Below are 22,314 nucleotides of genomic sequence, written 5' to 3' on the forward strand. Positions count from 1 at the left end.
CATCAACCTTGGCATTTTGGTGATTGAGAAGGAGTTGTTTATAGTTTTTCACATATTTAACCCCTGTGACCTTGAATATAGATGGAGGTCATTCCTTTGAGCAAACTTGGTAGTCCTTCACCCAAGCATGCTACTGGCCAAATATCATCACCCTGGGCGTTTTGGTTATCGAGAAGAAGATATTTACAAGTTTTTAACATATTTGACCCCTGTGACCTTGAATATCAGTCAAAGTCATTCACTTTAACAAACATAGTAGTCCTTGATCCCAGCATGCTACAGGCCAAATATCATCACCCTATGCATTTTTGGTTATTGAGAAGAAGTTGTTTAAAGTAAAATATTGACGACGGACGACGGACGCCGCGCCACGGCATAAGCACACTTGGTACTTCGTGCCAGGTGAGCTAATAATCTAGTCCGGTTCTGCCCCGATCATGGTATTGCATTTTTTGTTATCAAATATACCTTATACCCGATAAGGCTAATTAAATATATACAATAAATATACATAAATAAGTCCTATCTTGCCCCGTTTCTGTCCGTTCCTGTAAATCTTCGCCTGTTTCTGCCCGATCCATATCAAAACAATACTCTTAATTCGTTGCAATTCTTTTATAAAATATATCTTATACCAGATAAAAAATATATAATACTATAGGTCTCATAAGTAATAACGACATAAATGTATATTTATAACTTAGTCCGATTCTGCACCGATCATGTAATTGCAATCCTTTTATCAAATATAAATTATACCCGATAAAAAATATATAATACTATAGGTCTCATAAGTAATAACGACATACATGTATATTTATAACTTAGTCCGATTCTGCACCGATCATGTAATTGCAATCCTTTTATCAAATATATCTTATACCCGATAATGATAATTAAATATATATATATTCAATATATATAAACAGTCTGAAGAATCTCCTAGAAGAGATGAAAGTACTAAAGACTCGTTGTTGAGAATTTTTCTTTTTATAATATATCTTCGTCCGTAAGTATAATTTTTCTGTTTTTATAATATTCATTAATGTTTATAATTATTAGTATATTTCTGCCCGTTTCTGCCTGTTTCTGCCCATTCCTGCCCGTTTCTGCCCATGCCCATTCCTGCCAGTTTCTGCCCGTTTCTGTAAAACGGCGAACCCAACTTATAGCTCCGCAAACCAATCGAAGGAGAACAGAACATGGCGGCTGGAAGATACCAGACGACTTGGATCGGAATTTAAATTGCGTATATTTCGGCAAGTAAACCTTGTACAATGTGCCCGTGTGGTCAGATCATCTAATTTTGTCAAGATGTACTCAGATTAGTCCGCTAAAACTGACCAAAATCGCAGACTAAAAAAAATGTGCATTTAAGTAAATCAATTAATAATATTTGATTTGTATCTTGACTACACTGTACATTTTTGTAACTCTTCAATTTTGGAGGACATAAAGAAATAATAATACTCAGATCAGTCGGTCATTAACATAAACATTGGGATTATTATATAAATAGTACCATCGTGCTACTAATGAACCTTTCTCATTTTGGGGTAGACCTAGCACGGAGCGTGGAGACAGAGACCCACCCAGACAAGCAAACATACAGGGGTCATTTAAAAAAAAATTGTATATGGAACGTAGCGTATAGGGTATGTCAGAGTGTGTAGACGCACACGTGAGTGACTACAGTTAAGCGAACAGGTAAACAATGATATAACCGTTATAGTCTTTTTCGTGGCTCAATGCGACAGGTACAGTTGTATGTGACCGTGGTAATTGATATTTCAATATCTCCGTTGGATCTCACCTGACACGTCTGTTGTAAAAATTCCCCAAGCCAAACTAATTAGTTGGAAGAAGTTGTTTTTTTACCAGAGTGACAGGGATCACATTTGCAGATTAAATTTACCATCTTATTAGGACACGATATTTCCATATTACGAAAGAAATGTTTAACTCGTACACGTTTGTTTTATAATAGCGTTAAGCTGAAGGTACTTGTTCCACACATTTTCGTCACTTCATTCCTTTGCATTTTTGTATAGAGGTGGTTGGACAAAAGAACGTTTATCAGTCCCCTGTCGTGACAAAGTAACGTTTACGAATATTCCTTAGCAACAGTAACATGATAGCGTTAAAGGAGTGTTTTTTTCTGTATTGACATATGTTCTTGTTTATTCTCCTGAACAATAACAACAGAAGAAAAGTAGAAATTTATTCAGTTTACTGCTATTTTCGACTTAGTTTTAAATCGACAGCCTTCATGGAATTTTCTCCATGCAACACAACAAAAAAAACACAAATATTATGGAGGGGGGGGGGGGGGGGGGGGNGGGGGCATACTCATTTTTCATTTTATGCTATTCTTAGAAGAATGTTGGATCATTTCAGTTCAGGGAGTGAATTTTCGGATTTCTATACTACTGCGATCAACTCTGCGACACCGTACATTACATTGATTGTACTGTTATACCTATATCTCATTTTGAAGCTGTTTGATTATAGATGTATTATTTCAGTTTATAATGTTTTAAGTGTGTAAAGAGCAACTACGTTGTAAGGTGATATCGGATCATAATAACATTGCGTCCGATATACATGTTTAACTATGAATAGTTGTGGTTATCGGACTGATGGAAAGATGAATGATATCACGTACTAATTTGTGCTGTCCTAACGGGTGTATAAACGCTAGTTTTTAATGCAATTTTGTTACACTAGGTCAATTACTAAGTAGATTGTTTGATGCTGGTCCGCTTATAACCATACACAATGCCGTCATGTTTTTATGTGTATCATGTGTTAAATGTGCTTAACAATATTGCAACTGGTGCCGGCATTTGCAAATTATACACCGCAGGTATATACTGCCAGTATGTTATTGACTGTGCACATTCTGTATACGTTCGTTAGTTTTGTACACGTTTGAAGTGCGTTGCAAGATTGTTTTAACAACTTGATATTCAACTTTTACTGAACTGATCGATTCAAACAAGTTTGTTCCAAAAACTGAACTCGGACTGAACTTGATCCAAGGGGAGACAATAACCGAAACTCCACACACATAGCTGTACTAATGACGTAAGACATTATACATATCAAACCAAATCCGAAAAAACACTATAAACATGCTTATGCAGCTGTGTAATTTGTTTTGTTGAGTGGAGTTGACGCATTGTTTGGATTGAGGTTATACGATATCATAATAGAAGCAACACGTTATGAGAGAACAAATCTAGGTGATCCTGTTCAGCTATTTTTGGTGAAAACCAATCAAACACAATCATTTGCAACTCCATAAACATACAAACAAAGAACATACGCTAATCATCTTTTTAGATCCTCCATTTCAATATGATTGGCTGGTATTCTTACTGCAAGATTGACACATATCCTCAAACACAATGACGACTGATTATAGCGTATCCATGTGTGCCCTTTATCTGGATAAGGTACACAGGTGTGCAGGTATATACCTATATATATACATAATGGTATAATAATCTTCTCCAAAATGCTATTTCTGAATGGAGCAACATTCCTAGTGAAATACATTAAGGGGATACATGACTGTAAGAGAAACTACCAGGGTACTTCGTGGTGTTTGGGTTACTGCCAAGGAAAACGTTAGCAGTGGCGGATCCAGAGTTTTTTTTGGGGGCTACAGGAAACCCCCCACCCTGAGAATTTTCTTTAAAAATCATGTATTTTCACCACTTTCCTCAATTTTTCCCCACATGGAACCCCCCCCCCCCAGGAAATTTGGAACCCCGCCAGATAGGTGTCTGGATCCGCCACTGGTTAGTGAGCAAACACAAACAAAATACACGATGGGCTATCGTTGTGTTAAGGAAACATACCGGGACAGTAAAACGGTAAACTACTACTTATATGGAAATGCTATAATACAGTTTAGTTTTGTATGCGTGGAAAATGTTCGGTTAACATGCAAAGTGTGGGACTTAGTCTGTATGTTTTTTATACAGCGGAGTCAGACATAAACAAACAGCGAGAGCTATGTGTGGATATTCGTTGTAAGAATGGACGTTGGGTGGCTCTCCGACCCGTGTCTGTTCTATCGACAGAGACACTAAATGGTTGTACATATATTTGTATTTGTGTTGTTATTGTATTTTGTGCTAGAAGGTTCCAGAACAACCAGTTGTGGTAGACATCTAAATATAAACCATGTGTAGGAATTATCATGACGTCATCATTACGGTACCACCCGGTTAGGGTGGTGCAGGGTGGTGGTAAGGATTACATAGGAGACTGCACTCAATGACCCTGTGTCAAAAGCAGTACTGTTTATAATTATTTTAGATTTTTTTCAGAATACATTTAGAGATGAACCCATGTAATTCCACCTTTACAACATGGTAATAGATACGGAGTGTCACAATGAATTACACTTCACCATAAAGCAGCTAATAATTATGTTTGTCCTCTTGTTAGTTCTCTCATCAAATTGGTAATGGACAAGGAATTCAATTATATTGCCAATCATGTTTTTTAGCTTAGCCGTAGCATTGTTGTTTGAATTGCATCTGACACGGTTCACAAGGTAAAGGTTGTAAATATCATTCTTTGAGACAAAAATATGTAATTGTGTAATGTTTTAAATGCTTTTACAGGCCAATTTCCCTTTTCGATGTATTTCTACATATGTTCCTGAACACTTTTGACATGCGTGTCCATTAGTTTGATACATTGATTCAATAAGTTTAATTAATTTCTCAGTTGAGTTGTATCTTTTGGAATCACTATTTATTATTTCAAATTGCTTTTCATTACCACTTTTTTCAAATTTTTTCAAAATAAATCTTTGAAAACTTTATTTGAACATCCTCCAAACCTTGTTATGAACTAAAGTGGAAATCGTTATCAAAGAACAAATACTCTTAGCACGGAAAGATGATATTTAATGTGTAAGTTGGGATCGATTTAGTAACTTAAATATGAACACCATATGTTACTATTGCGGTATCTAAAGGGTCATGCATATTATTATATTACATATAACATATACCTTTCACGAATTATCGTTCAGTTGGACTAATACTACTCTGTGTTAAGGTGATACGGTACAATGCAACATCGAGGGTTTTTGACAAATTTCAGGCATTTATTCTTTACAGGTACATTACACTGGTGTTATGGATACTGCAGTTGCGTTGCGTGCGGGTCTGACGTCAACCCCAAAGTATCTTCCGGTTTGGTACCGCTACGACAAGGCAGGCTCCGTCTACAACGACATATGTCTCTCTGAAAACACCTACTACTACTTTTACAAGTCAGAAATATCCATTCTGGAACGTCATATAAAGGTAAAATACCATGAAAAGATATCAACATTAAGGTGAACCACGACTAAGAGATAGCCATAGTCAGGATTGATAATGTATCTATTATGATTCTGTTGTAATGGCTACATGCTAGTTATTTCACATATATATTCACTTATGGATATGATCAACAACTGTATGCTATGGACTCACGAAGATGGGTTGCAACTCAGAAGTATATTTTGAATACATCAGTAATTTACAAACAACACGAATATACACGTCAGTTATGAAACAGGTCTGTCTTTTATTGGGAAAGTTTAGCCGTTTTGTGGTACAAATGCAGCATATTTGATTAGTTATGCTTTTATTGAGATTTAACTCGTTGTCAGAAAACAGAGTGTTTGTAGTTTGAATTTTCACAATAAAATAACTATTATGGGGGAAAATGTCAAACACCATTTTTATTGAAGGCCATGATAGTGATATAAGAGGAAGTTTTCCCAGTTTTAATGCAAAATCTGTCTCTGAAGATAAGAGTCAAATATTATGGTAGATTTACGTGACAATCACCTTACAATCACATGTCCATAATTACATTTCCCGAAATGTAGTTATAAGAGGAAGTTTCCCCAGTTTTAATGCAAAATCTGTCTCTGAAGATAAGAGTCGAATATTATGGTAGATTTACGTGACAATCACCTTATAATCACATGTCCATAATTACATTTCCCGAAATGTAGTCAAAACGTACAGTTGAAACATTGTTGAAATGAGGTTTTATTCATAATTCAATATGGTGGCATTGTATTGTTACATTTTATAGCACGAACCGCCATCGTACGAAGGCAGCTGACAACATTTTAGTCTGCGAAATTAGTAAGGTTTCTCTAAAAAGGACAGTGGTGACGTTAGAATGTTCACTAACAATAATTGCATGGCTTTATAATGCAATCATATATAATGCTGAGAAAGATAAACTAAGATCATATTGACTAATTGATATATTACCGTTCTTTTAATCATTAGGTTCACGATGTTGAAATGCAGATTATATAGGAAATAGACATTAATTAATTCAAAACGGAAGACATGCTTCATTTAAATTTGTTTCTATCGACCTTCCACATTTTTTTTTTTATATTTTATTTTTTTATTTTTTTAAATTTTTCGTTTTTTTGTTGTTGTTGTGACCAATGGTATACATATTCTACATTTACATCATAATTACCAAAGCGTAATCATGTGGAAATGCATTTGGTAGGTTAAATGGGTTTGACAAAAGTATATGTTTGAGGATCACATCCTTTGACGGGCTTATACTATTAAGGGAAGTATCCATCTACATGTTGTACATACATACAAATAATATATACATATATACATGAAGTAAAAGGTTATGTGAGATACTGCGTATTCATGTGATAAATATTAATATTCTTTACTAATGAATTTTTATTTTTATATGGAGCTAAACCTATTGCCATGTGAATCTTATGTAAATCTAGAATTAAAAGAGGCTACTTTTTCAACCCAACAGCAAATATTACCCGAAGGATCTGATGTTCCTGATCTTGTAGACATGGGCAGTGGGAATAGTGAGAAAACTCGACTATTTATCGACACCCTGCTTCAGAGACACGACCGTGTTAAATACACCCCAGTGGATATATCAAAAGGTAAATATAAAAAACTGGATGTAAAGGAGTTTTTTTTAAGAATCTCTGTTCTGCTAAAGTATTTATTGTAACTATTTGTCCAGTATGTTGGTAGATCTTTCAGCATAACTTCATTGAGTTATCTTCCGTTTGATAGTGATAGTGATAGTGATAGTGAGACACAGCCGTGTTAAAAGCACCCCGGTTGATATTTTAGGGGGTACATATCACACACTAACTTAATAGGAAAGTGTTCTTAGAAACAACATTCCACTGCCAAAAGCTGTATTCATTGGAAAAGTTTCTCCAGTATACCTTATAACACAAAGTTGTTGAGTTACCTCCCTTTGCAAAGTGACAAGGGCGGAACTAAAGCAACTTTCGGTTAAGCTAAGCGTCAATGAATACTACAGAAGCAGTCGTTGCTTATTTATGTTGCATGTATTTGGAATTGTGTGTGTTTTATCAATATCGTAAGTGGTTATTATAAATTCAAATACAATCTAATGAATAATTACGTGAAATACAATAAAAGTCTCAGTTTGTAATATTGATATGGACAATCCTCGATATAGGACACATGGTCCGTTATTAAGGGTATTAATAAGGGAAAAGGAAAACACGCATTAGGAATTGTTTTTTTCAACATAACTATAGCTTTGATAAATCATTTCTGAAAAGAAATCTAGACCTTGCGGGACAATATCATTATCATACCATCGCTCTAACCATTTGCACAATCAGAACTACCGTCGAACGAACTGTTGAAAAAAAATTCGTGAAAATAACAATGCCCACTTTTAAAGCATTATTTCAACTGACAGAGAAAATGTTTTTAAATGCTATTGTGCTTTAAGATTTTTTAGCCGAAACATCCCAGCAATTGTCTAAGAATTATGGAAGCAGGTTATCAATTGCCAGCATCCCGGGAGATTATGACGTGGGGATACAGCGACTGAGGTAATACAGTGACTTGTGTAAATTGGAAACCAACCAAATGTTTGGTATTTTGATGTTTCTTTAAAATATTTGTATTACATATGAATTATCTAAAACGTAAATTCTAATATATTATGTACGCATCAGTAGCTCAGATTGTTTTGAAAGGTGAATATGCATACAATATAATTGATATGAATAGTTAAGTAATATACGACTCCACATGTCCTTTGTAGCTTAAGTAGCAGTCCATGTAAAAAACAGACAAAAGGTGATATACCAAGGTAGTAAGAAGTTTATGAATTTTTCAGAGAATGTTCCTTAGATAATAAAAAAGCACCATAAATTTTAAACAAAAAATCTGTAAAGCAACGGTTGCTAGGGAAACTCGCTAATTGAACTTTGCCTAGCAACAGAAACAATTTGCTCAAAATTTCATCTGAAAATGTTCCAATTTCAATAAAAGAATTTTAAATCTTGCAGAAGATGCAGTTATAAGATATATATTTTTTTACAGACGGTTTACTTCCCTCTAATAAATTTGGACATCAATTTTGGATTTGTGTTAATGTAGTCATATATTACTTGGCTGTTTTGAGATAATACTTAAAGGAATTTTTATAAAAGGTAACAATACCTAAATTTTTCATTTTTTAGATTAAAATTTGAAAAAAAGCCAGACCAGTACATCTTAAACACCTATATAGCACCAATGACCAACCTTATCCCTGAAGTTTTTCATTAAATAAAATGGGATTTTAAAAGGTCAAAGGTCAAAGGTCGATGTCAAAAATGTCCTAAAAACATAAAAATCACATTGAAAGCATATTTTTTCTCCAAATAATTCTTTTAATTTATGGTAAATTAATGCATGCATGGTTGCATATCAGAACTGTGATTTTCCCACTTTTCTTTATATCATGACCTTGACCTTTTACCTGAAGGTCAAATTATTATTGATTTTTTAGAGTTTTGCAAGCCTTTTTTGACAGATTTTTCACATCTTTTCAACTATTCTTATCATATTTATCATGATGGTTAATTACCATAAACTCAACATTTTTTTTAACATGGCTTGCAGCTGTATATAACCTTCACCTTTGACCTGAAGGTCAAATTATTGTTTTTTGTTATGACACTTTTCCAGCAGAAATCTCATTTTGTATAGGTTTTTGATATTTGCAATCCAATGACTTTCTAATGACTTTCATCTGCCAACATGACCCGACACAAAAGCCTGTACACAAAAGAACATAAACGGAGAATGTGTCCATGCGACACGGATGCCCCCGCTTGCCTATAACGTTATAAAGTGGGAAAACTCATGAACGGTTAAGTGGCGCCACCTATATATGTGTTTTGTGGTAATAAGCATTGTGAATAAGTTTCATAACATTTGGTTGTGGCAAACTAAAGTTAGAGAACGGAAACGACAGATTTAGCATTTTTTCCATTAATAAAGGGGCTTAACTCAAGAACGGTAAACGTGACGCCACCCAATTTCAAAGTTGATCTGTGTTTTGTGGTAATAAGCATTGTGTATAAGTTTTATAATATTTTGTTGAGGCAAACTAAAGTAAGAGCACGGTTTTGGGACGTACAGACGCACTGCATGTAAATTCAAATATTACCTTTTATTTGGAACACTTCATAATCAGCAAACAGTTTAATGATGACCTGAATTTTAATAAGATAGTAAAACTTAATAGTAGTCATCCAGTTTTAAAACATTTATTTGTGATAAAATATATGTATATTTTCTCATTTGTACATACATGTAAATATACAAATAGATTTTCCACACAATGCCGATAACTCAATTGGATTAGTTACATGCATGAACACAAATTCAAATACTGCTAATTTAAATGAACCAACCAAACATAGGGCATAAAAAAAGAAAAGCAGTTAGAAAAACTTTGAAACTCGCCAATTCCGCATATCTTTAGATTTATTAAATGTTATATATATATAAAATACTTTAATCTAATGCCCTTCTTTGTTAAACTAAATTTTGTATTTCTTTAAACTACTTCAGGTCACCCTAATAACTAGGTACCAACTTTATTAAAGGCATAATAAATCATATCTAAGTTTAAGCAGAAAACATGCCTATACATTTCAACTATGTCAGAATATTTCAAATTGACCTTTTTGTTATTATAACAGTATGTAATTTACATCTTGAGTCAGGCGACCATTTTCCCTTCCTGAAACCAGTTTTTTTCCATTCCAGTCACTTGATATTTCCCCAGTGGCACACATTTTTATCTCACCTGGTCCGAAGGACCATGGTGAGCTTATGCCATACCGCAGCGTCCGTCGTCGGTTCGGCGTCCGTCCGTCAACTTTTCCTTTAAAACACTTCTAGTCCTGAACGGCTCAGTAGATTTTGACTAATTTGGTCTGGAGCATCCTTAGGTCAAGGAGTCGAAATTTTGTATAAACGGAGGGTGTGGCCCCCCTGGGGACAGAGGGGCGGTGCCAAACAATGGAAATAGAGGTAAAACCTTTACAATCCTTCTTCTACATTAGGGATTAAGGGATTTTATTCTAACTTAGTCTGGAGCATTCTTGGGCCAAGGGAACACAATTTTGTATAAACGGTGGGTGTAGCCCCTTGTGGGCAGAGGGGCGGGGCCAAATAATAGAAATAGAGGTAAAACCTTTAAAATCCTTCTTCTTCCATAGGGATTAAGGGATTTTGTCCTAAATGAGTCTGGAGCTACTTTGGCCAAGGAGTCGAAATTTTGTATAAACGGAGGGTGTGGCCCCCCTGGGGACAGAGGGGCGGTGCCAAACAATGGAAATAGAGGTAAAACCTTCACAATCCTTCTTCTACCATAGGGATTAAGGGATTTCATTCTAATTTAGACTCGAGCATCTTTCGGCCAAGGGGACTCAATTTTGTATAAACAGTGGGTGTGGCCCCCTTGGGGGCAGAGGTGCAGGGCCAAATAATAGAAATAGAGGTAAAACCTTTAAAATCATTCTTCTACTGTAGGGATTAAAGGATTTTATCCTTATTTAGTCGGGAGCATAGGTGGGCAAAGGGAACTCAATTTTGTATAAACAGTGGGTGTGGCCCCCTTGGAGGCAAACGGGCGGGGTCGAATAGGGGAAATAGGGGTAAAACCTTTAAAATGCTTCTTCTACCATAGAGATCAAAATAAGGGATATAGAGAAATAGCTTTAATATCCTTTTTACTTCCGTTAGGATGAAGCTATTTTGACCAAATTTTAACAGTTAGTATCCTGTTGGGTAGGGACATCACTTTTGTGTAAATGATGTGTCTGCCCCCCCCCCCCCCCCCCCCCCCCCCTGGGGCCTGAGAGGTGGGGCCCAATAGAGGGAATTTAGCAAATTCTTGAAAATTCTTCTTCTGTAGGAATAACAGGATTTTGTCCAATTGCATATAAATATAACCCCTGACTAACCATGTAATACATGTACACTACCAGCAACATCTAGCTATTCCAAATTCAATTTTACTAACATTTCTAGGTTGGCCTCTTGTTTTTCTTTATAATCAAAGTTAAAACGGACTTGCTTTAACTAAAAACATAGATAACAAGAAAATGGGTCCACAGAACACTGATGCGCCTGACTTGCACTATAGCATTGAACCATGAAATTGGGGTCAAAACCCTTATTTGACATAATATTTGGAAAGATCACATCATAGAACATGTGTACTAAGTTTAACATTGAATTGCTTTCAACTTCATCAAAAACTACATTGACCAAAAAATTAAACTTGATTTGAAACGGATGGACAACGAACAAACGGACGGACAAACAAACGCACTATTGTAGTTGGGGCCAAAAAAAAGTTCATTATAGATTTGTTTTCTTTAAAATCAGCTGCAATTTTTGAAAGAAAACAGTTACTGTTTTCAAGACAGAGTGCCCATATTTGCTGTGATTTAAAAGTGCATTATCTCTTATTCATTATGACTATGAATTTGTTCTGTGCATGTGAGAAGTAAGAAAAAAATAAGAGTTTGTTTCATTAGATAACTCATGACATATTGCACCTTTATGCATATATAATGGTAAGATTTTTTTTATAAATTAACAATAATTATATAAGGAAGGTAACTAGTTTTGCTTCATAGACAAGTAATTCAGAAAAAGGTCAAACTTTGATTTATCATGGCCTTTCATGCATGTTATCAAACCAAAAATAATTAACAGCAAAAATATTGCACAGTGAAATAAGGGGCCTAAACTACTTGATTAAAAAAGTTATTCACAATAATTGTTCAACAGCTTCAGCCTTGTTAAAATCCAGAAGAACAGCATCAAGATCTTGGTCAACATCAACAATTGGTGTTTGACATCTCTGCATAACGGCCAATCGGGGGAAAAAGGATGCTATCTGTCCTAGTTCCAAATATTCTTTAGGGGTGAACCTATTGTTGCAATTATCATCCCTTGTCACTCTCATATTCCTGACAACAATAGACGGATTAGCTTTCCTTCCACTGCCTTCCACTGCCTTCTTCAAAGATGTTGCTCAAGTAAGACTTCACGTTGTCAGAAAATCTTATGTTCCCATGTTCTGCTTCAAACCTGTCTCACATCCGACATATTCCTAAATTAAAAAAAAAATCAAATTAATGCAATTGTAAATTTTAGATAAATATTAATGTGTGTAGGTCTTTTCAATATCTGTTGGACTCCTATATCAACCAGAAGTGGTTCAGATGTAGCTTAGGCCTGATATTGAGGATGATACATGTAACTGACCCACCATTGAAAAGGACATACTATTTTTCATATAATTTTTAAAATGGCAATGGGCGATGTTTTTTCAAAAAAGGGGGCAAATTTCTGAAACAATTTAATCAATAATAACAAATAAATAACAACAAATAAAATTCTACATCTTTAAAACTGAATACACCTTCTGAATATCTTGTTAATATAAAATTATACATAGAAAATCATCAGCTGATAGCATGATTTTTCACATGAATTTTCGCAGAAATGGAAAACAGCAAATTCTACTTTTTTTTCTTTTTTCTTGAATATCAAAAATGTGAAAAATCTTGTTAGATTATAATAATAGAAACAGTTTGAACATGTACACCACAGGCTTATATTGTACATAGAGTCCTTACCTGAACCAACTGGCACAAGTTGTCCAGTGGAGATCAACAGATGCCGGCTGACAATTGGGGTGACACCTCTGTCTGGCTTGGTTTTCCCTTTGTGGTTAGGATGACTGCATGCAACACTCCTTCTCCATCTTATTCCAAGTGTGCCCCGATGGTGTGGATATCTGATATAATCACGAAACACAATGAAAATAACAAGACGGGGGAAAAAATGGCCTTCTGATGGAATGCAGATTTTTGAAAGTTGTAGGGATTGTAAATGGCTGTTGATATTAATGTTGCAGCTGCTTATTGCGATTAGACCATATTCTGATGGTAAATAATTTGAAAAAACACATTTACTTTTCGAAAAGATTGAAATGCTGCAGTTTCTCTCTGCCATGGAGCGTCTGCCATTGTTTACATTTCCCTCCAATATAGTATTCTTAGTTTCTTTTGCTGAAGGTTTCCGTCAAGGGAGATAATAACATGGCAATTTCAAATATATTTCCAAACGGTTTTTTATTGTCAATTCAAAAAATCCCAAACATTTTTTTGTTTTATTTAATAGATATAACCATTGTCTTTCCATCTATATATAAATTATCATATATTTTTTCTAGCCTTAAGAAAAAAAATATGGAAAATATGTGTAATTTTACATAGAACAAATAGGCGAAATTCTTCAAAAAAAACTCTAGCAAAAAGCAACGGTTTGATAGATGAATATAAGAACTGTGAATAATGCATTATTTTGACCTTTTTTTAAGTATTTATTGCAGTTTTTTGTTATTTGATAAGATAGGGTTTATCACTTTTTAGCTACTTTGTCTGGTTCCTACATGGACTGCTACTTAAATACTACCTTACTACACGAGAACATTAATCCCTTCTTGCAGTCAAATAACCTCATTGCTACCGAGGAATACATTGTATTCGACAAATCCGAGGTTCGTCCAATATCGTATTTTTTTGTAATAGAATTGCACGACTGACAGAACGAGCACTGTAAATATCGAGGATAGTAGATGAAAGTAAAAAGGAGTTGAAAAAAGATGACAACATTTAATAAGATATAAAATTGCACAACAGTGAAAACATATGAAAGTGTGAATGTATTTACAGATGCCCGGGAATCCACTATGTGATTTCCGCTTAAGATTGCCATGCCGAAATATAGTTTTATACACCCAGTGAATAAACACTTGCCGAATCGTCGGTGCCAAAACATCGCCTGAAAATAAAAAATATGCACACAAAATGATAATGCAGCTTCCGACAACAGGTACTTATAATGATACTGAATCCTTGTTGCATTCAATGTTATGAAATGATCTTGTGAACTAAAATAAAGTTCAAAACAATGATAATTGCGTTAATCCTTCAATTATCTAACGTCCGGCCGACACCTGGATTAAAACATTGAGCGTAGACCGTAGTCTGTGCCGCAACGCATGTCGATGGCACCCGGCTAAACACGCGAGTGTGTCTACCTGTTCGAAGAATAGATAAGTGTAATGCTATGGTTTTGATTGGTCGGTGTTCAATCAGAGTTACAGGAATATGGGGTAATCGAGCAACAACGGGTTAATTAACTAAGAATACAGAAAAACACTGTCGGGACCAAGCGAACTATTTGAGGTATTCCAAACACTCCTACTATCGACTTGAATGTTCAACATTCTAACGAATTTTGTAAAAATCTACGCCATTCAATGGGTAACAAGAGAGCATGAGAGCAAGCTTACAAGCTTAATTGGATTTACTTTCATAGTGAGTTAAATCTATCAGATCCATCATTGTATAAAAATTCACAGCTTGAAATCCAAAATGAAGACCCTTCACAAGTCTGTATTTTTTAATCAAGTTACAATTAACGATTTGCATGATAAATATACTATTTCATTTCCCCCCTGCAAAGGGAATCGTGAAGATTTATCATAATGATGCAGACCTACCTTTTATGTATCCGAAACCTCACAAACATATTATAAACAACGCTTAATCGCTGGCACTGTTAAATGCACAACCATACAATCAAATTTCTAACTACCAGTCTAAGTACCATTACATAAGGGTTACAATCGTATTATTGCGCTGTATACTCCAGAGGTAGCATTAATTGAATGTGAATGTGGTAAATCTCCAATGAGCTTATGTCCAAACGTGAACATTCGCCTCTCAAAACTGTTTCTATGACATTTTTTCAATTTTCCATTCTACACCCTGTCATACCTCATATCAAACTGAAGGAACTTCTTCGTTCTCTTCTTATGAGAATTTGATTGAAATTCGTGCAATTAGTGTTTATATCTCAAATAATGAATAATCCTATTTTAAGACTTGGCCGATATAATAGTTCCCCTCTTGGTCAAGAGAACCCTCAACCCCGAGACAAATATCCCACGCTGATATTTGCGGTCTTAACCAAAAAGCGGGAACGAAACATTAGGAACGCCCATCTTGTAGATGTCGAGTATGAACACGTTATAATCAACATACATAGTATTTATCTCTCGTTTATACATTATTGTATTGAAACATCAATATTATCAAAACGACCTCTCTTTCCTGAAAGAAAAGACCTTATTTCAATTAAAACATGAACATTTTTTTTTTCATTGGTAGTAATATGCCGGGGAGAAAGGTAATCACGTGGCTTGGAGGTGGATTCCAGAACCAGAGTTATCAGGACCAAATACGTCGGCTAACATTATTGTCGAATGTTATGACAGGTAACTGAATTACTAAAACTGGTAATTGACTATTTGACTGTCTCTTGCTTTATCTGAAGGTCATTTGACATTTTGGTCCTGTCTCGAATATTTTAAAAAGTGGCAAATTGGTGAGTTCAAGTGAAATTTTATAAAATTTGTATAAAGACAGTTGATTAGGAACATACATATAAAAATACTGACATGTTGTCAGACAATTGAGATGCTATGCAGGTGTAACACCTGATAAAGATTTTGCAATAACTTATTTATAGACATATATATATATCTCACATTGTGACCTCGATGATACATCAACCTTTGTTACCGAAAAAAACCCGTGAAGAATATAGAAACGGCCAAATTATAGAAGAAAAAAACAATTGGAAGTGGAACTAAAGATGTCCGAATCTACGTAAGCTTCCTATGTAAATAAACAGAATTTATCTCTTGTCGACTTGTTCCTGTTGGCATTTGAAGCTTAATTTACCGGCAAGCTAATCAAAACATGTCACGGAGTCCTCACATTCAGAAATATCGAAAATGTTTACACCTCTGAATCAAGGACTCAAGGCGTAACGATTTCGATTTTTTCGATCATCAATTTTACTGTATTAACCATCCTTGCTTCCTCTACCTACACTGTTAACATCTCGCGGTTGATTCGATATTGAACAGCTTGGTACGAATATCGAGATACATGTATGATATACGTTGAATGCTAACGGGGAAAAAACAACCAGAATTATATTGATGGTAGCATCATACTTTATTTTGCTATACCAATATTTACGTTTCCTCGTGTTTGGATCGTCACTGTTCTGGTTCTCGTTTTGAAAACGTGACATTACTAGAGTTTGACCTAGAGACATAGTCGTATGACCGATGTACCTTTATCAAGTTTCCTTAATGCATTGTTTGAATTTTGATACACTGGTATTTCCCTGTTTATCTCTGACATGGACTATATGCTCAACTGAGGGTCAGATATGGGTTTATAATCGATTTCCTGCCCTTTCGCAATACATGTATTTCATTTATCTACAGACAGGTGCCGGCTCATCATAAGTCTTGATGTTACACAAGATAAAGAACAGATAGAAGACGCATACCTCGATCCTACAGGTATATACCACTGTCAATCATTTAAGTTGATTGAATGTTTAATACAGGTGAAAGTAATGTATTGTTAACAAACAAGTGCTAAAGGTTAGTTAGTGACACATTTAAAGCTACATATTATGGGGGACGACTGCCTTAAGTTTCTGTTTTTGTTCTTTTTTTTTTTTTTGGGGGGGGGGGGGGTGATATCTGTTTCTGCAAGTCAATGAAGTCATAAAGAGAAAAAATAGAGATTTGTTTAAGCGATAAACTGCATAGATGCTGCAGACGTACTGGTATGCATATATTAACAAAACATATATACAACATTCAATTTGTCTGCGACACTTGTCGCAGTTATGTCTGCAACATCTATGCTGTCTATTACTGAAATTTATTTCTAAAGATGTATAGCGACAGGGCAAACAAAGGCATTTTTCAAGTCGTTTCGCCATTTTATCAAGACAGACACTCAAATAATAGCATATCACAACCTATAACACAGAGATGCACAGTCACCATGAAACAATATTACATCACAATATACCTAGCACAGCGAAGCAGTTACTACTTATATAGTATACGCTAATGTTAACGGATACTCTCCGGCTGGCTGATGACTAATCATAGCAAAGAATTCATATTATAATTGTGAGACTGTAAATTCAAGTGAATAATTCAAATAAAATTAGGGAATAAATCTGTTAGCGTAGTTGTGTAAGCTGCGTGTCAGCAATGTGTGGAGAAAACTGCGAGATAATTTGGGTGTTTCCTTGGACGGGGTCACTCGCACTTGGCCAGGTAGTAAAGAGAGGTAAAATATGAAAAATGTAGGGTAATCTGACAGCAACTGGTGACGAAATGCCTAGTAAAAATATTATAGATGTTAACTTTTATTAGGATTTGTGCTGATATTTGGGAAAATTACTAGAGGCCTACCTGGTAGGAGTTTCAGAACAAGAATTGAGACATTAGTTATGAATACTAATAACGATATGACTTAAGCTAACGATAATAACTATATATTTATGTCACATTGTATCAGTTAACTTTACAGTCACACTTTCGCTTACATTGACACTTAAGACTTTACTTTTCTATATATTAGGTATATCGTCGGATTTGTACCTCAATGGTGTATGGCGTCTGAATAGAGAGTATGGCTGTTCTATAAACACGGACACTCTAGCTCTAGAGGCAGAGTATGTTCACAGTGACAAGCCCGATGAGACAAGCTACGTCATCGTTTTCGGCAAATCCCTAGAAAACCAGGTTCATCAGATACGTACGTATTTTACCTTATTCAAATACCAAATAACCGTCTGCTTGAACATATATTTTTAAATAAATCTGTTACCATATCTGAATTAATCGCTTTAAATTATATTTTTAGCAAGTTTTGAATTCATATTATTCAGAAGAGTGTATAGCTTCAGTATACCTGGGGAGATTGGAGGGTTGTTGATATACAGCTTTGCACCACGTCTCTTGGTGATTCCCGTACCAAATTCTACATGTATTTTTTTTCGGCAAGACTATTATGTAATTTCTCAAACCACCCCCATACCAATTATTGATCAATATAATCTGTGAATGTCTTATAAATAGAGGATCTTACATGAGTGTCCATGTCATGCAAATTTAAATGCAATGAACAACAAAAATGACAAAGAACCATTTCAAATTCAATTTTATTTTATCATGGCAATACATGTATCATGTGATAAAGTAAATAATATAAGACACTTTTACGTCCAGAGGTGTAGGATAGGGAAATTCCACCGTTTTTTTTTCAAATTTGGTAAAACTCGAGGCTTGGTCATCATTTTGAAAATATCAATTGTTCCCCTGAGCTTTTTAGACGAAAACGAATCTGTCAGTTAGATTTAGCATACCCCATATTAGCAAACAATGTGTGCGCAGAAAATAAATCACATTTTTCTTACGTATACAGTAAATATATCGTAAAAGATTTTAATTTCATCACGTCGCCTTTTCTGCATTGCGGCATAGGAGAATTCCAAATTCGTGACGTCACATTGTTGAGCCATTGTGACGTCATGTCACGTGACATTGGGTGTAAGATTGAAACTTCATACACCCATTTCGTACCTTGGGCAGCTCTATCTTACACACATAGAAATGAGAGAAAAGTTTGAATACCTGTATTGGCGTAGTAATATGTTCCCACGGTTTGACCAATCGTAGCACTTTTTGGTTTTTATTGAACGTGTGTGATAACATATTTATGACATGGCCTAAAGACATAGTACAATGGTTCAGGTATGTGATGACTGTGTATACTCAACAACACTGTTGTAATAATGTCATGTTGCAAAGACATATGCAGAGTGGTTGTGCCACAATATAACCAGAACCCTAGCAGTGGACGATATTGCGCAAGTGCATTAGAATTGTCTGACTATACCGTCGTATGTGCGCCAAATAGGCTTTCAGGGCATTGCATAAAATGTGCCACAATATCAGCACAAAGTTGGGGTGATATCGCCGTGTATGTGCCAAACATTATGGCGATATTCTGGCGAGATCGCAAGAAACTTAATTTTCATACGAAATTTGAATATGCACCGATATCGCTGCAAGAAATTGCCATATACTCAATTTGTTCTGTAAAGGGAGTCTGTTTCTTTTGTATTTTGCAGCTGGACTGGGAATTGCCATTGATCTAGCGAAGGGAGAGAGACTTTATTTACACGACGGTAAAGGAGTGAGCTGTAAATACAACATTAACCAGATACGGACGCTAGGTTCCTGTGGGGGACTGCACTTAGAAAACTACTGGACTGACACGGACAACCACGTGGCTGTCTGTTGTTTCTCCATCCCAAAGACCACAGGACAACAAGACATTTAGTGGGATATACCACTCCAGCTGTAGTGAATACAAATGTGCTTTAAACTGCACGTAAAGTGATTAAGTGGACTGGGAAAGTTATTTTTATCTCTGACCTCTAAACCCAAGTTATCGGCCCGATATGAAGTAGAAGCATCGAGTCAATATCAAAAAACACCGACCTCCAAGTGATTCAGACCGTTCTGTTATATCGATGATGTCAGATTAGGCATAATAATAATCTTACAAATACTCATGTGCATAGATATTTATGATCTATTTTTTCTGCTAACATGCCTGCTCTCTGTTCATGTCGTCAGCCGTCTATTTAAGCTAACAGCATGGTTAATTTATATGATTGCAGGATTGGAAAATATTCGTACTCAATTCAAATCATAATTATCGTCTACACTGAATGCAGATTCGAATAACAATGGCTTAAAATGAGTTTTTCAATGATCTCAAGCCAAATAATAAGAAAGCCTTGCTATAAGAATCTCGTGGATATTTAATTAGATATTTATTATATTAAGGATACACCAGGGATATCAACATCCTCTCAGAATCTCAGGTATATACCAAGGATATCCACATCCTCACAGAATTTCAGGTATTTACCAAGGATATCCACACACTCTCAGGATCTCAGGTATATACCAAGGATATCCACATACTTTCAGGATCTCAGGTATATACCAAGGATATCCACATACTCTCAGGATCTCGGGTATATACAATGTACCAAGGATATCCACATACTCTCAGGATCTCAGGTATATACCAAGGATATCCACATACTCTCAGGACCTCAGGTATATACCAGGGATATCCACATACTCTCAGGATCTCAGGTATATACCAAGGATATCCACATACTCTCAGAATCTCAGGTATTTACCAAGGATATCCACATACTCTCAGGATCTCAGGTATATACCAAGGATATCCACATACTCTCACGATTTCATGTATATACCAAGGATATCTACATACTCTCAGGATATCAGGTATTTACCAAGGATATCCACATACTCTCAGGATCTCATGTATATACCAAGGATATCCACATACTCTCAAGATCTCAGGTATATACCAAGGATATCCACATATCACAAGATCTCAAGGAAATACAAAGAATGTCTACATACTCTGAAGGTATCAAGGATATACAAAGGATATTTGCATACTCCCAGTATCAATGGCACGAGTGTTATCTTTTCTGATCACTACGCTATCAGGGCAGAGTTTCACCTTAGCTATAAAGCCCGATATGTGCTACATGTATCAACAACTAATCGTTTCACCGGGAAAATCATGTGCCTCAATTTGATGGGCGCTGATATCAAAGAAATAAGTGGAAATAATGATACTTATTGCGTCATTAATATCATACGTTCTCATACAAAATATCGTTGCTGTGACTTTGTATTATATAATTATCATATTTATTTCAAATAAAATAAATGGAATGGTAACGATTGTGAGACTCTCATACATTAGGTGAACTGAAGAGAGTAGGGGAGAGGGTAACGCATGCTTTTGGCTTTGTCGTGAATTGATGACACCATTGTGTGGTTCCTATCAATTAATATCGTAATAGGTGTATATACACATAAAACATAGCTAACATATATAAGACGGAGTCGCTCCAATCCACAGTCTCACTATAAAACACAGAGAAAAATTAAAGAAAACATCATCAGAATTACCAAAGCGGCATCGTATTGTACTGCCTAACGTTGCATTGTATAACATTAGATACATACAAACTATCTACAACAAAGCTGAAAGAGGAACCCAGAGAGTTGTTACGTTATGCTCCTTGCTTAATTGCTGCCTTCGGCTGTCTTTAGCCGAGGGGACTATTGGTTTTATATAATAGCTATATTTTCAATTATAGTATATCAATTATATCTTCTTGTAATATGATGTATATGTACATGTAACTGTTCTGTTTCACTGCGTCTTGAAAAAGGAGCGAATCGCTCCGAAAATTTGACAACCTAAACTTGTACACACTGTTGGAATTACTCCTTTGCCCCACATATATATATATATATTTACATTGTATGAAAGTGTTGTTAGGGTTCTTAATTTTTCCATTTAAAAAAATAAAACGAGACAAGGATAAGACATCCCACAGCACATCAGTCTTATACTACGAAGCGTAGGTTAGAGGTTAATCAGTGACCTACTTTCCAAAACAGTGATGACAGATCAGAGTTAGTTCGTTATCTATTCAACCTATAGATAAGTGTCGATTGCTAGCATGGAATTGCTATGACCGTGTTTACAATACAGTTTACCTAACCAAGTTCAGGCATGTTTTTGTTTTTTGTTTATATTGTATTTCTTGTGTATCGCTATATCCGCTTATGCAAAACGTGATCCAGATCTACAAAGTCTACAAGATCAAGTCATCTCGTTTCAACGAGTTGTCCAACAAATCGGCGCCGATCGAGTTCAGAGATATTCGTCGGCAGCACACAAATACAGTACAATTTTGGATGAACTAAAAACACTGAAGTAAAGTTTATAAGTTTTCATTCAATTTATTTCTGAATTACCATTGACAATTGACAGAATCAGAAAAGAACAAGAAATGATATACTGTCGCATAACGTATCTTATAATTACTGGATATGACACGAAAT

The 22,314-nt window shown here is 35.3% G+C and overlaps 1 protein-coding gene across 4 annotated transcripts; it reads left to right on the forward strand.

The window, feature by feature from the left end:
* The first annotated feature begins 1,186 nt into the window (after window positions 1–1,186).
* Window positions 1,187–21,546, forward strand: LOC110457187 (histidine N-alpha-methyltransferase-like). 4 transcript variants are annotated; one of them, XM_021508344.1, is made up of 8 exons: window positions 1,187–1,259; window positions 5,145–5,333; window positions 6,832–6,970; window positions 7,807–7,909; window positions 15,620–15,726; window positions 16,753–16,830; window positions 17,915–18,091; window positions 19,470–21,546. In XM_021508344.1, exons 2-8 carry the CDS (start codon window positions 5,163–5,165, stop codon window positions 19,679–19,681), a joined length of 987 nt encoding a protein of 328 aa, XP_021364019.1. In that variant the 5' UTR covers window positions 1,187–1,259; window positions 5,145–5,162; the 3' UTR covers window positions 19,682–21,546. The 4 variants fall into 4 exon arrangements, with proteins under 4 accessions (XP_021364019.1, XP_021364020.1, XP_021364016.1 ...); XM_021508345.1 differs by lacking the exon at window positions 1,187–1,259 and adding an exon at window positions 2,391–2,451; XM_021508341.1 differs by lacking the exon at window positions 1,187–1,259 and adding an exon at window positions 3,819–3,881.
* Window positions 21,547–22,314: the final 768 nt, after the last annotated feature.

The sequence above is a fragment of the Mizuhopecten yessoensis genome, unplaced genomic scaffold (assembly GCF_002113885.1).
Source record: "Mizuhopecten yessoensis strain PY_sf001 unplaced genomic scaffold, ASM211388v2 scaffold9035, whole genome shotgun sequence".
Lineage (NCBI taxonomy): Eukaryota > Metazoa > Mollusca > Bivalvia > Pectinida > Pectinidae > Mizuhopecten > Mizuhopecten yessoensis.

What these genes read in the sequence shown, in the direction of transcription:
- LOC110457187 (XM_021508341.1), top strand. Translation starts at nt 3,837, where the DNA reads ATGGGCTATCGTTGTGTTAAGGAAACATACCGGGACAGTAAAACG. An exon ending in TTCTGGAACGTCATATAAAG is followed by an intron (nt 5,334 to 6,831) that starts GTAAAATACCAT and finishes TCAACCCAACAG; the next exon opens with CAAATATTACCCGAAGGATC. An exon ending in ATTGTCGAATGTTATGACAG is followed by an intron (nt 15,727 to 16,752) that starts GTAACTGAATTA and finishes ATTTATCTACAG; the next exon opens with ACAGGTGCCGGCTCATCATA.